This window comes from Eucyclogobius newberryi, unplaced genomic scaffold (assembly GCF_026437365.1).
Source record: "Eucyclogobius newberryi isolate DKJ021-1_F unplaced genomic scaffold, fEucNew1.0.hap1 SCAF_12, whole genome shotgun sequence".
In the NCBI taxonomy this organism is placed as follows: domain Eukaryota; kingdom Metazoa; phylum Chordata; class Actinopteri; order Gobiiformes; family Gobiidae; genus Eucyclogobius; species Eucyclogobius newberryi.
The window spans coordinates 5,613,596-5,630,836 of NW_027315746.1; the positions used below are offsets into that span (position 1 = coordinate 5,613,596).

Genomic DNA, 17,241 nt, shown 5'->3' on the forward strand with positions numbered 1-17,241 from the left:
TGGTCCAAAGTCTGTCAAATATGTCCATTTCCAAATTAAGTCCGAATGTCATTTTCTTCCTTTTACTAAAAATCATCATTTTAAAGATTTCATTTCAGCCGCTGTGAATGTTGTGATGTCACAAAGTGAACTTGACCTTTTGAACCCTGAAGCTCTGTGGTCATGACGGGGTTTTGTGTAACGTATAAATGATTATTGACTTCAACATGCAAAATAATCGTGTCCTTGACGCATTGAGTTTGTATTTCTTAAAAATGTCGACAAAAACAATAAACTTAATAATTACCCACGTTTCAGTTCATGTGCAGTCATTTCAGTCTCTTATAAAGCCATTATTGTTTGTTATTGTCTGGGGGCCACAGCTACTTTGGAAGAAGTAAAATGCCACAGAAAACCTGTTTGAAACTCCAAAATCTACGTTTCTCAAACTGGTACGCGGACACCTCTTCAGTTCTGTTGTTTTTGTCATTTTTAGTCGAGTTTAGTCCAGATTTTTGCTCTTCCTCGAGTCGTTTGAGGTAGACCTACTGTGGCAATGATGTCTTCCAGATCAAGCCTTAAAAAAAATAAAGTTGAATTAGATATTTTTTAGTTGCTTGTACTTGGTGGAAAACTTTAGCGGGGAAACGTTTATGATTAATCATAGAAAAGTTTGAGAAGTACTTTGACTTTACCCCTGAAAATGACAAAACCTTTTTTCATTCATTTTTGTTCAGCAGCTGATTAAAGACAGAGGATAAAAAAGGCTCTTGGGCCTTTTTGGAGCATGAAGGAAATGATTACCGTATTTTCAATGTGACAATAAGTCACTTTTTTCATCGTTTTGGCTGTAGTGCAACTTATACTTATATATTTATACTCCGAAGCGACTTTTATGTAATATTATTTGTTATTTTCACACCGCATTTCATACTCCAGTGCGACTTACCGTATTTTTTATAAGTTGCACCGGAGTATAAGTCGCACCAGCCAAAAAATACATAATAGAGAAGAAAATACATATATAAGTCACACTGGAGTATGAAATGCAGTTGCAAGTGTGAAAATAACAAATAATATCACATATAAGTCGCTCCGGAGTATAAGTATATAAGTATAAATATAAGTATAAGTCGCACCCCGGCCAAAATTATGAAAAAAGGTGCGACTTATAGTCCGGAAAATACTGTACATGTTTTTTTTCTTCTCTATTATGCCTTTTTTGCCTGGTGCGACTTATACTCCAGTACGACTTATAGTCCGGAAAATACTGTATTTTCAGTCAAATCAACCATTTTGGGGAACATTTGGATCAACAAATGTTCTCAGTCTCAACAGCAACATTTCAATTAGAAATGTTAATGTTCCACTTATAATTACTAAGAGACCAAAACTAGTGTCTAAAATGTTGGTCCTTTAGTCGTTTTTAGAGACAAAGAGGAAAAAGCCAGAACACAGCTCCACAAACCGAGTCCAAACACGCCAGATTCAACTTCAAATTTTCACATTTTATTGCAATTTATTCCTTTACAGTCAAACAGAAATCGAACAGTATAAAAAGGGACAGACGGAGACGCACAAGTCGGAACAGACGGTGGACGAGGGGGAAACAAAAACACATTCAGAACATTGGATTTTTCCGCCGGAGCCAAAAAAACGGCGTCCGTCGAGCGCTCGCCTCTGAGAACATCGACGGTCCACGATCCGGGTCCAAACATTAACTACAGCTAAACCTCGGTTACAATGTCGTCACGATGCAAAACCAAAAACGAGAAAATCTACTACAGTTAAAAGCACTGGAAGTCGTAATCTTGACTTGAGCAAATTTTCGGTTTCGGACCTCGATGACTTAAATACAGTGGAGTAAGAAAACGTGACATGAGACGTAGAATATCAGCCGGTTGAGCTTAAAATAACTGAAAATGTACAGAAATAAGTTAAACAAGATCTAAGAAAATAAATATAAAGAATTCTTCACAGGTCACGACGAGGGCTGCACAATATTCAGCAAAAATCTGTGTCAAAATATTTTTTTTTACTTCCTTTTTCAAGTTAATTTGACTCTTTTACGCTAGATTCGCTTATAATTCGTTTTGCTTTTGATTTAGACAAAGCCAACTCATAAATGCGAGACGTTTAATGCCACAAAAGCACGTTACAATATGAATTTTTAAAAACGTTGAAAAATTCTGCCGTTCAATTTCACATTTTTTCCGTCTCATTTTGCGCAACCCTAAAACGCAATTAACTCAAATCAAGATCGTCGCTCAGAATTCCAAGCCATTTTGAAGTCTGTAGATTTGAAACTTCGCAGCGTCGGCCCAAACGAGGAGAGCGAAGAGCGGAGCGACATGCGGCGTTTGTGCAGCTGCATCTACAATGAGAAAAGAAGCACCGAACCAGCTAAAAACGACTTGAATTCTGACTCATTTAAGAGTTTTGACTAGTTCAGAGTCTGTTAGAGCAGTTAAAGCTGGGGTACGGAACTTTTTATCGGTAAAATGAGTAAATGTTCGTTTTCCCTCAGAGTATCTCGTAAAAGCTGCACTTTGGGGTAAAAATGAGACCACTGTGTGCTGCCTACTGCTGCTGCTGCTAATACAATATTTTGTGTCTCTCCAAGCCAGAGCTTAAATGAAGCGTTCTGATTGGCCGCGCTCGGGTGGTCCACTCCACGGTCTTTAAAGCTGCGCACGAGCTCGAAAATGAAGCTTGTGAATATAAACGATGAGCGCCATGTACCCCAGCTTTAAATGTATTCACGTTATACTACATGACACATATACATTATACGTGGGTTTTGACCAGTCTCAAAACGTCTGACTGGTTTGAATGGACTTTAGTGCCATTCCTTTCACAATCATTGGCCAGTAGAAAATAAAAAAGCACTTTACATTTAGGTTTACGTTTTTGAGAAATGACTGGGCAGAATTGACTTAATTTAGCTCCTAAAAAGTATTTTAATTGAACTTAAAAAAAACGGCCCAATTTAAAACTGTCACTTTTCTATAAATGTAATGTATTTTTTCCTTCTAAAAATGTCACAATTACATGATACTGCGACCTAAATAATCGATAGTTTGTTGCAGTCACGATTGTTCTTATTAACTGTTGCAGCTCTCGCAGTTTGAACACACTTTAGTTTCATTCCGTGTAAACTCATTGACCAGTGGAGTAAGAAAACTGCCCTGGAATTAAACTTTCCTCGGTCCATTCATCAATATCCAAACCAGTCGCCTTGAAACCAGGTCGAACAACCAGTCAGAACCAGATAGACCAATGAGAACCAGTCAAAAACCAGTCAGAACCAATCGAAAACCAGTGAGAACCAGTCAGAACAAGTTAAAAAACAGTCAAAACCAGTCAGAACCAGTCAAAAACCAGTCAGAACCAGTTAAAACCAGTCAGAACCCGATAAAGACCAATGAGAACCAGTCAAAAACAAGTCAAAACTAGTGAGAACCAGTCAGAACAAGTTAAAACCAGTCAAAACCAGTGAGAACCAGTCAAAACCAGTCAGAACCAGTTAAAACCAGTCAGAACCCGATAAAGACCAATGAGAACCAGTCAAAAACAAGTCAAAACTAGTGAGAACCAGTCAGAACAAGTTAAAACCAGTCAAAACCAGTGAGAACCAGTCAAAACCAGTGAGAACCAGTCAAAAACCAGTCGGAACCCGATAAAGACCAATGAGAACCAGTCAAAAACAAGTCAAAGCTAGTAAGAACCAGTCAGAACAAGTTAAAACCAGTAAGAACCAGTAAGAACCAGTCCAAAACCAGTGAGAACCAGTCCAAAACCAGTGAATTCAAGTCATTGTAGCCGTCAGGGGTTCTTCTTGGCGATGTGAGGTGGTTCGGGGCATGCTCAGTGTGTCGTTGGCGTTTAAGAGTCGTCTCCGTTGACGCTGTCGCCGTCGTCGTCTCCCTCCACGTGCTCGCCCTCCTCCTCCTCTTCCTCCTCCTGACTCTTCACCTGGAAAACAAACCAAACCCTTCAGACACGAGGGCGGCGAGGGCGCGGGGGTCCAACAGGAAGCGTTTTGCCCTCGCCGTGCGTCTCACCTCTTCCTCCTCCTCCTCCAGCAGGTCGCCCTCCTCCTCGTCGTCGTCGTCCTCCTCGGAGTCGTTGAGCTCCTGACTCTCCCGGTCCCTCTTCAGATCCGTGGTTTTGCTCGAGTGAGGAGGAGACGTCACCTCTCCCGGCTCCGTCTTGTTGCTTTTACCGTCTGAGAAAAGAAACCGATATTGAAGACAGAAAGAGGCGCGGCGGTCGAGACTTTATACCGTATTTTCCGAACTATAAGTCACGCCTTTTTTCATAGTTTTGGCCGGGGTGCAAAAACTCCAGAGCGACTTATATGATGTTTTCACTCTGACAACCACAAGAGGGCACTCTAGGCTCTGAGCGACGCAGAAGAAGAATCTGCACTTCCTCTTCCTCTGGAGTTTGTGGAGTTGTTTAGAAGTGACACAGAGGAAGAAGAATTCAATGGATTTAGTGATTTGGGGTAAAACTGATGCTTTGCTAAACTTGTTAGCATGTTCTTTATGCTATAGTTATCTGAATAACTGTTCATATGTTACGTTAACATACCAGACACTTACCACAGTTCTGTCTGTGCCTCATGTAGCTGAAGGTGTTAGCGTTAGCATACGTCATGTAGCTGAAGGTGTTAGCGTTAGCATACGTCATGTAGCTGAAGGTGTTAGCGTTAGCATACGTTATGTAGCTGGAGGTGTTAGCGTTAGCATACGTCATGTAGCTGAAGGTGTTAGCGTTAGCATACGTCATGTAGCTGAAGGTGTTAGCGTTAGCATACGTCATGTAGCTGAAGGTGTTAGCGTTAGCATACGTCATGTAGCTGAAGGTGTTAGCGTTAGCATACGTCATGTGTTAGCGTTAGCATACGTCATGTAGCTGAAGGTGTTAGCGTTAGCATACGTCATGTAGCTGAAGGTGTTAGCGTTAGCATACGTCATGTAGCTGAAGGTGTTAGCGTTAGCATACGTACACCATGTTCTCTCATCTGTTATTATTTTAAACTGCATTTCAGGATTAAACGTCTGTTCTTGGTCTTGGATTTTATCAAATACATTTCCCCCAAAAAATGTGACTTATACTTATACTCCAGTGCAACTTATATATGTTTTTTCTTCTTTATTATGCATTTTTTGGCTGGTGCAACTTATACTCCGGAAAATACGGTATTTATTCCCAATCACTTTATGACACTAAGCGATTATTTCAGTAGTCTGCGAGTCAAAGGATTATTTCTATTGAACATAACACTTCTGTAGTACGTTATAGAGCAGGTAACCGCGGTGACCGAGCGCTTCTAGACAAGAGGATATTTACGAGTTAAGTGTATAATTGTGCTCGTGATTGCGTTCCGTGTGCTGCGTTGCTGGGGCCGGCGTCGTCTCGGACCTGACTTCTTGCTGTGGTCCTTCTCCATGCGCTCCAGAGAGTCCAGGAGGTCGTCCACCTTGCTCTTGATCTGCGTCAGCTCCCGCTTGATGGTCTGAAGCTCGTCCACCTTCACTGGGAAACCAAATGTGGGAAAAGAAAGAACTACAGTTAAACCCTAACGAGCCGAGGAGGGAAAAAGCACCGTTTCCCCTTTAAAGAATGATATATTTAGAGTAGAGGTCATAAGGTCATAAGGTCAAACAGAAGGGACAGTACTGGCTCTGGAGGAGGAGGAGCTCTGTACAGGTCAGTAAAGGTCATGAGGTCAAACAGAAGGGACAGTACTGGCTCTAGAGGAGGAGGAGCTCTGTACAGGTCAGTAAAGGTCATGAGGTCATGAGGTCAAACAGAAGGGACAGTACTGGCTCTGGAGGAGGAGGAGCTCTGTACAGGTCAGTAAAGGTCATGAGGTCATGAGGTCAAACAGAAGGGACAGTATTGGCTCTGGAGGAGGAGGAGCTCTGTACAGGTCAGTAAAGGTCATGAGGTCATGAGGTCAAACAGAAGGGACAGTACTGGCTCTGGAGGAGGAGGAGCTCTGTACAGGTCAGTAAAGGTCATGAGGTCAAACAGAAGGGACAGTACTGGCTCTAGAGGAGGAGGAGCTCTGTACAGGTCAGTAAAGGTCATGAGGTCATGAGGTCAAACAGAAGGGACAGTACTGGCTCTGGAGGAGGAGGAGCTCTGTACAGGTCAGTAAAGGTCATGAGGTCAAACAGAAGGGACAGTACTGGCTCTAGAGGAGGAGGAGCTCTGTACAGGTCAGTAAAGGTCATGAGGTCATGAGGTCAAACAGAAGGGACAGTACTGGCTCTGGAGGAGGAGGAGCTCTGTACAGGTCAGTAAAGGTCATGAGGTCATGAGGTCAAACAGAAGGGACAGTACTGGCTCTGGAGGAGGAGGAGCTCTGTACAGGTCAGTAAAGGTCATGAGGTCAAACAGAAGGGACAGTACTGGCTCTGGAGGAGGAGGTCCTCTGGCTGCTCTTGGAGGAGGAGAAGCTGCTCTTGGTCCTCCTGCTGCTGCCCCCGCTCAGGCTGACCCGGGGCCTCTTGGAGGGGATGACGGCGCGGGACAGGGGCGGGGGCGGGGCCGGCACTCGGGACGGGTACGAGTACATTCTGCAAACGAGAAACGTGAAGGAGACGACGTCGTGCGACAAAGAGAGACAACTCTGTGCTCTGAGGGAACCTGTGTGTTACAAGCTGGTCGCTACGGTTACGGGGCGGATTTCACTTCAGGATTACACTATAAACAAATACATTTAAGGCTGAGAATTTTAATAAAGATCAAGTCTATGATTCGAGAAAGTATGTTAAATTTGCAATTTTAAATGTTTGGATAGTGGGATTCTGTTCCTGTTTGCATTGAAAACACGTCCAGGAGCAATTAGAGACGTAACTATCATTAGGTTAAAAGATAATTATTTAGGTCACAAAATAATCTTAAGAACCCAAAAATAATAATCGTGACAATTTTAGACGCAAAATTTGGGCTTTTTAATTCAATCTATCGTCCAAAAATAGACCTAAATGTAAATGGAACTTTATTTTGTTTTTCAGAAAGTTCAGTGTGGTAAAGTCTGTCACAAGTAACGGAAACAGTGACAAGTCAGAGCACGAGAATGAGAGAAAACTCAAGATTTCACGTTGTTTCGCCTCAATAATCGTGAACAATCGTTAAATCGTGATGTTTTCCTCACAATAATCGTAACACTGACATGTGATATCGTGACGTTCCTGCTCCTAATGCAAGAATCTCATACAATTATCAACTTCTTTACCTCTAAAAAAGGTCTAAACCACAGAATTTTAGTTTTTAAATGATATTTATTTGAGCATCCGTTAAAAAAAAATATATTTCTGCACATTATGGAGTCCAGGATGCTCATAAAACGTAGTAGAAAGTCACATTTTACACAACAAATCAGGATAATTTGTGGTTTTCTAAGTGGAATCTACGACTTCTATCACTGCACGATTCAAATAGTGATTCTGATTCAGTTTGTCTCTTTTAAACGTCTCAAAAAGAGGAAAAAACACACATTCGTACGTAACATTTCACACGTTTCCGCTCCACGCCCAGCCACAGAAACACAGTAAAGACATGTCACACACACGCTATCAATGATGCATATGAAGAGAGTGTATTACTTCAAATACTTTTTATCAGCCTCATCGGGAGAGTGGTCCGCAAGAAGGCTGCGGAGAAAAATGAAAGTCAAGCTCGTGGCGCTTCATGGGTGTGAAACATGGCGGGTCGACGGAGCCAGGCGACGACCCGACGGCGGGATTTCAGAGCGACGGTAACGGTGCGCGCACGATGTCTGACCGGGGGGCCCCCGAAAGAGCCGCCGCCCCGGGTGCGGTTCGAGCCCGTGACCTGCCCGGGCGTGGCCTGCGACTCACCTGTCGTAGTAATCTCTCTGGAAGTCGTAGTCGAGGTCGAACGAGGAACTGCTGCTGTAAACGGGGAGAAAACGAGGCGGAGGTTAAGTTTAAAGAGCGTAATAATACAAGATAACTTTATTTGTAGAGCACGGTAAAAACAACAAAGGGTCGCACAGATGATGAGGGGGGCGGAAACATTCAGAAACACGAGGAATACGAGCGGCGTGTCCGGTTAAACGCCAAGCAGCAGCGTTTTGGACGGGCTGCGTGTTGATTGGTTAAGCCCGACATGACGCGAATCACAATATTATAAACCACGTGTAATAAAAGCGTGAATTAATCGCCGTGGAACAAACGGTTTGGCTTTGGACGGTCGACCGAGCTGAAACAGGCTTTTAGATAGAGGGCCGTCTTCCCGTGTTTTGGACGGGGTATTTTAAAATGTGGACGGGCATTTTTGAGTGCAGGGACGGGGCCATTTTATGAATAAATCTTAGAAAAAAAGAGATTATCATCATTAAATCGGGCCAGGAAGCATTTGACAATAGTCCGCCATGACAGCTTACTGTTTACAGGTAAAAATGTGCATGCTGCGCGCTGATTGGTCGAGGAAATTTGTGTGCTTGGCTCTGATTGGCTGCCTAAAGTGAGTTTTCTGAAGCTCATAGGGGAGAGGACCTCGTGAGCAGGATTACTATATATATATTTAAAAAGGTAAATGATACAAAATACAACTGTAGGACTATATTTTTGATGATGGAACAACATTAAAACATTGTTAAAAGCTCAAAGAAGTACATTTGACTCATCGCGTCTGGTTCAAAGCATAACTTCATATATATTGAGATGTTATAAGTTATAATATATAACTCACCTGTACATGTCTCCTGCCGAGCGCTTTGTAGTTTTTGACCGGTGTGGTTTGGGCTCACCAGCCAAATTTATATCTAAAAAGAGAAAGAAATGTATAAAAGAGGTATTTGATAAAAGTGGACCCAGTTCAACCATTACAATCCTTCAGGCTGAGGCAAGAGCACGAGCCACAACGACAGACTAACATCAACTTTTGGAAACAAACAAAAAATAAACCATACAAATTAATCTGTTGAATTTTTACTGTAATTTATCAAACTTTGCTCTGAACAAACGATCCACTGCTCAGAAACCGCACGATGCTGGAAAGATCTCGGGTCTTTTCACTTTTAACAAATAGTCATCATGATGATGTGGAAGAAAGATGTAAATAAGGCTCTGACTTGGTGTTCATTAATTTGTTCAACAACTAATTTTATTTGCAAGTTTTCTGTTTTATTTTGAAAAATGTTAAGTGTTTAAAAGTTAATTCGTTAAGTTTTTTAAAATAGAATATTTAGAAAATACATTTGAAATAAATAATCTTGTTACATCAATGGAAAATATTGATTGTTAGTCATATTTGTGTTTTGCTATGAAACTTTAAAAAACATTAAAGGACTGTGTAGCAGCTATACTGCTGTACAAGTGAAAATCCTTCGTCTGAGTCCTGACATGTACTTGTACTTGTACTTTGGGACTAAACGCCCGTCTTTACCGAGCACTTGTCCCACGATCATCCTGCCGTCCTCCCCGGCCACGGCGGTGCGGGCGTTCCTCTCGTTGGCGTACTGGACGAAGGCGTAGCCCTTGTGCACGGAGCAGCCTACGATCTTGCCGTACTTGGAGAAGATGGCCTCCACGTCGCCCTTGGTAACGAGCAGCGTGTTGAGGTTCCCGATGAAGACGCGGGAGTTGAGCGAGCGCGGGTCGTTCTTGTTGGTCACGTTGCTGCTGGCCATGAGGCTGGCGGTGGTGGGCGAGCGGCTGGGAGAGAGTCAACACATAAACAAAGATACAAGAGAGGTTTAAGTAAAGAGGCGGGACGGGGCGGGGCGCGAGGGGGCGGGACCTGGAAGAGAGACCAAGAGTTCAATCCAAAGAAGTCCTCAAAAAAAGTCCATATTGGCCGGAAAATGGAGCAAAAACTCCACTAAAAAACATTAAACGTGAACAAACGGTTCCAAGTCTGGAGCATAAATCTGTGAAAGGGGCAATTTCACGTTATAAAATGAGTGACAGGTGGATTCAACCAATCGCAGTGAAGCTACTTCTTAAAGGCAATAAAAGCCACTCAATCGTGACCAACATTCTAGAATTTTTTTTTAATATATATTCTTCCTATTACTCAGTGCACTATTATGGCTTTTAAAACATTCAAGGGAAAATAAAATAATAATAAACGGCTGTGCAATTGATCTAATGTGAGTTTTTAATGAGATCTTGTGTCAGTCAAAACAAAAGAGTCGAGTTCACACTTTGTGGTAAATGACAGTGACGACCAGTTTGTAATTGTAATGTTTAAATTCAAAATAATATTAAAATTAGGGCTGCAAAAAATTAATTATCTCAAAACGTCATGAGTCTGAAGTGCTGCCATATCGATATTGTAATCTTTGAATAAACATTGACACAATGTATTTATAATGATATAAATAAAACTTAAATATATAAAACAATTGTAATATTTGTCAAACTTTGTCGAATCAATAACTTCAAACACAAAACCAAGAATAAAGAGGAAAATCATGAATAATTAAAGCCGCAAGCGGCATCCAACGGCCCTCGCGGGCCGCCGGCCTTCCGACTCTGCGCTTTCGACTTGATAAAGATGGCGCCCTTATTGTGTGTTGAATTAAAAAAGAACTTGACAGACGGCGACACATTGGACATGGCCAATCCAGTGCAAATGAACACAAGTGTCAGTCAAATTTGCTGCGCCGCCGCACAGAGACCGTAGCACTTGGAATAAAAATATGGATAACTTTTGATGCCCCGCTTGTGTAGATGATATTCTCCAAATATGAACTTGATCGGACAATCGGCCTAGGGGGAGTTCGTTAAAGTGTGAAGCGTAAAAATGTGGTGATTTGAGCAATTCTATGATTTTCCCATAAGGATAACATGGGATGTTTCTGTCATCGCTACGGTTACGCCGTACAAAATATGACTTTGGCTCTCATACTTTTGTGATCAGGATGGCAAATTAGAATTTTGTTCAAAATATCATGTCATTTGGAAAAACTCTATTGTTTATAGGCCACTCTGAAGGCCAAATAGTCAGAATTCTGGGAAACGTTTGCGGCTCCGTCGCACAGAGACCGTAAAAGCTATCCTTAAAATTTGGATAACTTTAGATGCCCCACTTGTCTAGAGGACGTACACCGATTTTGAGGTCGGTGGGCAAAACGCACTAGGAGGACTTCATTAAAGTGTAAAACATAAAAATGTGGATATTCGAGAAATTTAGCGGTTTTCCCATAGGGATATCATCGCTACGACTACGCCGTAAAAATTAAGGCATTTGTCTGATTGGCTTTTTTGATCGCGACGCCAAAATAGAATTTTGGGTAAAGTTTAGAAAATTTTGGTAAAACTAATTTTTGACCTTCAATGTTAATTTAAAGGTCACTCTGTAGGGGGCGCTATCGCGCCCATTTCAATTTTGTCAGCATAAACTGGTCCAAACTGGAAAGTTTAACAACTGATTCAAATTTGGTCCTAATCGGACTTGTTTTGATCAAATGGGAACAATTTTTAGATCTGCAATATCCCAAAATAAGTTGTCCAACTTTGCGGCTGCGCCGCACACAGACCGTAAAAGGTATCTCAAAAAATTGGATAACTTTAGATGCCCCACTTGTCCAGAGGACGTCCGCCGATTTTGAAATCGGTAGGCAAAACGCCCTAGGAGGAGTTCGTCAAAGTTTGACGTGAACAAAATGGCTAACACAGCGTGTTTTCATTTTCAAAGGAAGATGGCGGGCATAGGGTAATTCTGGGGGCGTGGCCACAATAATATTTGTTTTTTGTCCTCACAAGAGGAATGCGTGTTCCGAATTTCGTAGCTTTACGACAAAGTTGACCTCGGGGCGTCTCCCATAGGCGCAATGTATTTTGACTTTTGTCGGTGGCGCTGTCGCGCCATTTTTTAACGAAAAAAAAAATGGCCCAGAAAAAACAACATTTTTCGCCGATTTTGAATTTTGGGTAAAGTTTGGTGAGTTTTTGAGCATGTTCAGGGGGTCAAATTAGAGCTCAAAAAGCAGAAGAACAAGAAAAATAATAAAAATAATATTTTTAGCAAAAACAATATAGCCGTTTCCACTATAACAACAAATTATACATCGTTTGAAAGCTCTAAGCCTTCCCGATGCCGCCATGGGGTGGAAACATCATTACGAGCGCTTACGCGCTCGTCACTCCCTATTCCGTCGGGATGCCCCGCCCACTCCCCATAGACTTCCATTGATTTGAGCAGATACAAGCATGGCCCATGCCTGCGGCATGGATTCTCGCGTACGGGACGATGCCAGGAGGGTTTTTGGAGGAATGCAGCGCTTCGCGCTGCTGTTGTCAACAAGGAGTGAATGGGCTACTCCAAAAACCCTCCTGGCATAATTGTTGACTATTTCTGTCATAGCAGGAGTAAGTATGCATGATCCATGCCTTCGGCATGGGCTAGTTCACTGTACTTGCCAGGGGCGACGGGGTACCAAGACAGTTGCAATGCTGCCTTCGGCAGCATTGCGGGAGCAATAGGCCCTCCGCCCTGCTGGGGCTCGGGCCTAAAAATCTACCTTTTAATGTTTTCATTTGAAACATTTTATATTTGTCAGATTGATGTTGCAATAGATTTACTTTGTTGCGATATCGATTACTGTGTCGGCCAATATTGCGATATCGATACTTTTACATTTTATTGTGCCGCCCTAATTGAGAGTCTTTATTTAATTTCTTAACATAAAATCAAATCCAATCAAATGCCGTGATGATCAAAATGAGGTGAAAAAGTCTTGATGTTTGTCGTCTCTAAAGACTCCTGGAGATCTCATTTTCTTTTCAAAATGTCAAAATGTTTCGCAGTAAAGTTTCCCAAAAGGACGTCTTCAACATCCTGAGAACGAAAAGTGTTAGTGTCACAGTTTAAACATCAGCAGTTCAATCTAAACAGTCACGTTTATTAAAATATATGCAGTACTATCCCTTCTATTAAGTACATTTAGCTGAATACATTCATTACATGTACTTTATGTGTGAATCTACTGAACTCTAACATTCTACACATGTCTAAAACAGCTCTAAACAGCTCTAAAACAGCTCTAAACAACAGCTCTAAACTGCTGCCCCGCAGAGCCTCAGTGAAACATGTAAAGCGGCGCCCTCCGGTGGACAGGGAGGGAGCCGTCGCACTCACTCCATGATCGGGCAGGTGGTCGTCTGAAGCCTGCGTCTGTGTGGGGACGTGTCGCGGGGGCTTCGGGGGGCTTCGTTTGTACTGAGGCGACAGAAAACACACCCGAGTCAAGCTCTGCACAAACGGACAGGTCTCCCACAGATGAACCCCACCCGCCACAGGAGCTACGGGAGGTACCCCACCCGCCACAGGAGCTACGGGAGGTACCCCACCCGCCACAGGAGCTACGGGAGGTACCCCCGGGGAGGTACCCCACCCGCCACAGGAGCTACGGGAGGTACCCCACCCGCCACAGGAGCTACGGGAGGAACCCCACCCGCCACAGGCGCTACAGGAGGTACCCCACCCGCCACAGGAGCTACGGGAGGAACCCCACCCGCCACAGGAGCTACGGGAGGAACCCCACCCGCCACAGGAGGAACCCCACCCGCTACAGGAGCTACTACAGGAGCTACGGGTGGTTCTAACGAGCTACACGCGACGCTGACCACGTGTAAAATGTGTATAAAAGGGGATTATTCAGGACAAAGTGTGTTATATTCTCACTACGGCGTTATATCCGAACATAATGTACAGATTAATGTGTTTTTATCATTTTGTCACGTCCTAGTTTGAGAATTTGAATCACTCACAAATGGCAATAAGACTTTTTCCTGATTCTTTGCCATTTGTTGTTCATGTAATGTTCTTTTTCATTGATTAATCTGCTCAAACTTTAACTCGGTTCAGGTTTTATGTCATATTCTTTTATCACTGTCACAGGGGGATTATAATAGTTATAATATACTCAAAATGATATATGTAAGAGGATGATTTATGGGGAAAACATGAAGTGCATGTATTTTTGACTGTGATACAGAGAAAACACTGCAAAGAGAGGACAGAATGAGAGAGAGGGACAGAATGAGAGAGAGAGCGAGGGACAGAATGAGAGCGAGGGACAGAATGAGAGAGAGCAAGGGACAGAATGAGAGAGAGCAAGGGACAGAATGAGAGCGAGGGACAGAATGAGAGCGAGAGCGAGGGACAGAATGAGAGCGAGGGACAGAATGAGAGAGAGCAAGGGACAGAATGAGAGCGAGGGACAGAATGAGAGCGAGAGCGAGGGACAGAATGAGAGCGAGAGCGAGGGACAGAATGAGAGAGAGAGCGAGGGACAGAATGAGAGAGAGCAAGGGACAGAATGAGAGAGAGCAAGGGACAGAATGAGAGCGAGGGACAGAATGAGAGCGAGAGCGAGGGACAGAATGAGAGCGAGGGACAGAATGAGAGAGAGCAAGGGACAGAATGAGAGAGAGCAAGGGACAGAATGAGAGAAAGGGACAGAATGAGAGAGAGGGACAGAATGAGAGAGAGAGGGACAGAATGAGAGAGAGAGGGACAGAATGAGAGAGAGAGGGACAGAATGAGAGAGAGCAAGGGACAGAATGAGAGAGAGGGACAGACACTTCTGCATTGGTGAACATGAAACAAACAAACGGCAGGATTTATGTTTCGTGTCATTCAGACGGGGCGTGTTTGTGGGTGTGTTTGTGGGCGTGTACGTGTGTTTGTGGGCGTGTTCGTGTGTTTGTGGGCGTGTTCGTGTGTGTGTTCGTGTGTTTGTGTGTTCGTGTGTTTGTGGGCGTGTGTTTGTGGGCGTGTTCGTGTACGTGGGCAGTGATTAGTGCTTCTCGTGTTCTACTGTTTACATCTGGCACGGGTTTGAATAAAAGGCTTTAATATTGTGTTTACACATGCACGTTTATTCTGTCGGGTCAAACAAGCCACTTCAGAATTTGATCCAAAACTTCAAAATCTAAAAATGCAATTCCTGGTTCAAAAACACAAAAAGCTACTCCACAAAAAGACCCCTGACAGGAGCAAACCCCTGGCAGGAGCAGCCCCCTGGCAGGAGCAGGGGCCGGAAAAGGACAAAAGAGTTATTAGATGTCAATTACCTAAACCATCCACAACAGCGCCCCCTTCAGGCTGCAGTGTGAACCGGGGCCCTTGGCCTCGGGCTAGCATGGCTAATGTTAGCCAACACACACATGAAAAGCACAAAAATGACCACTCTCTGACCAGTTCATCTGCAGCAAAAACCAAAACCTGCAAATCTGCGTTTCACAGTCAAACATCATGGCGGATCGGCCACTAGCACAAACTGTTAGCTAATGCTAACGTGACGGGCTGAAAAGCGTGCCAAAACATTAGCAGTCTCTCAAAGAAAAGTCTTCACAACGAATCCTACAAAAACAAAGCAATATCGACTTGGAAAAATGTGGGAAAACGGCGCTAAAACGAATCCAGCTTGCAAGGCTCTAAAAACAACAAGGTTCATGTTTCAGGTGAGCTAGCTCCAGACTAGCTCCGATGCTAGCTCCGATGCTAGCCCGCACATTCCTGTCCAAAATAGAAAAAGCATCGCTGAAAAAAATCCAAAAAGAAAAGAAAAAGGAAGGAAAAATGTAAAAATGTCTGCGGAGAAAATACTCACCACGACCTTTAAGAGCAAAATGTGTCGTTTCGGTAAAATGGTTCAAATAGTGAGAATGTTCCTTTGAGCGCAAACAGCGTTCTTCTGTGGCGCAGTGACGGGAGGCGCGTGGGTTTGAGGCACGGCGCGGCGCGAGCGGGCGGGGACTGACGGTTACTGTGGAAACCAACGCGACGCTGCCTCCGCCGGCGCGAGCGCAGCGGCAAAATGGGCTTCCCCTTCACAATCTCCCTTTGTCCCGTTTATTCCGAAGATTATTTGGTCTTAAATTATCATAAAACCTAAATTGTTTCATATTTAAGACGTATTTGACGTATAAATGGTGAACATCTCCTCTAAAACAGATGCGCGCGCGGCCTGTTGAGTCCGGAGTGAACTGCGATGACGTCAGGTGTATGTAATCAAAGCTGCCGGACGAGGGCGCTGTTGTGTCTGGTTTGTGTGTTTACTGTGTTACGGTCACGTGACCTGCGAGTCAGATAAACCCAAGAATATGTAAATTTCCCCTTTTCTCCCTGTTCTTATTAAACAAATTTAAACATAATATTTGCTCACAATGTCCAAAAGCTTCAACCGAAAAGCCATATATTTACTTAAAATTAAATGTATCCAAATAGTTTTTTTATTTGACTGTTATATTTTTTGTTATAACTGTTTTGTTCTACTAAAATAAAATAAAAAATAAATACAAGTAACCCAGGAATCTGTAAGTAACTGTTCTATTTGGAAACAAAGTATGATGAATTAAAATAACTCTTTAAATGATTCAAATGTTTCTCTTCGCCACAACAGTTTGACCTTTTTTCCTTTTTTTGCATAATTTTCTTTGTCAAAACCTGCAAACGTGTGAACAATCGGCATGAAATCAGATTACTCACGTGACATATTTCAATATTCTGATAAAACTACATTGAATTGGAAATGTAGTGCGTCGGTTTTGGTGTCAGAATCGAACATTAAAACATTGTCGCGTGATATATTTTGTTCTCTATATTTTGTTTGTTCTTGCTTGTTAAATTAAGAACAGATGATCTATATGAAGCTTATTTTGTGTTTTTATTACGATTTTTTTTTTGACATTGAATTTTTTTTTTACATTGAATTTATTTATTTTGACATAGAATTTTTTTACATTGAATTTTGTGTTTTTTTTTACATATAATTTTTACATACATATTTTTTTTACATCAAATCTAGTAAAAAATATTAATTGTATATAAATACAATTAAAAACATGTTTTTAATTTGATGTCAAAGAAAAATGAATTTGATGTAAAAAAAAAAAATCTTAATAAAAACACAAAATAATCTTCATAAATCTACTACTACTTTACTACAGATTCACTTTGGCTTTAAACAGGTTTTTGTCTTTTTGACACCATCTTCTACACATAATATCAATAACACATACAGTACAATGCCCTTCGTTAACCACAAACACATTAAACCATCACACGACTCTATATAAAGCCCATTATTATCAGTGTCAGTGTTTGTTATAAATACCCAGAGCTGCACGTTTTCTTAGCCACAGTCTGGTCAGTAAAAGTAGAATACAAAAAGCACCGCAGCCATAAATTACAGGGTTTTCAATGGAAACTTATTGTCCTTAAAACAACGTTAGACACGGAGAAGAAAACAGTCTGCGAATG

At 42.4% G+C, this 17,241-nt stretch overlaps 1 protein-coding gene across 1 annotated transcript; it reads right to left on the reverse strand.

The window, feature by feature from the left end:
* Positions 1–1,466: 1,466 nt before the first annotated feature.
* Positions 1,467–15,690, reverse strand: LOC140355976 (heterogeneous nuclear ribonucleoprotein C). Its single transcript, XM_072440650.1, has 10 exons — positions 15,590–15,690; positions 13,111–13,191; positions 9,412–9,680; positions 8,716–8,788; positions 7,860–7,913; positions 7,605–7,652; positions 6,423–6,572; positions 5,410–5,537; positions 4,044–4,207; positions 1,467–3,954 (listed from the first exon to the last, which is right to left on the reverse strand). Exons 2-10 carry the CDS (start codon positions 13,113–13,115, stop codon positions 3,865–3,867), a joined length of 981 nt encoding a protein of 326 aa, XP_072296751.1. The 5' UTR covers positions 13,116–13,191; positions 15,590–15,690; the 3' UTR covers positions 1,467–3,864.
* Between the last annotated feature and the right edge of the window lie 1,551 nt (positions 15,691–17,241).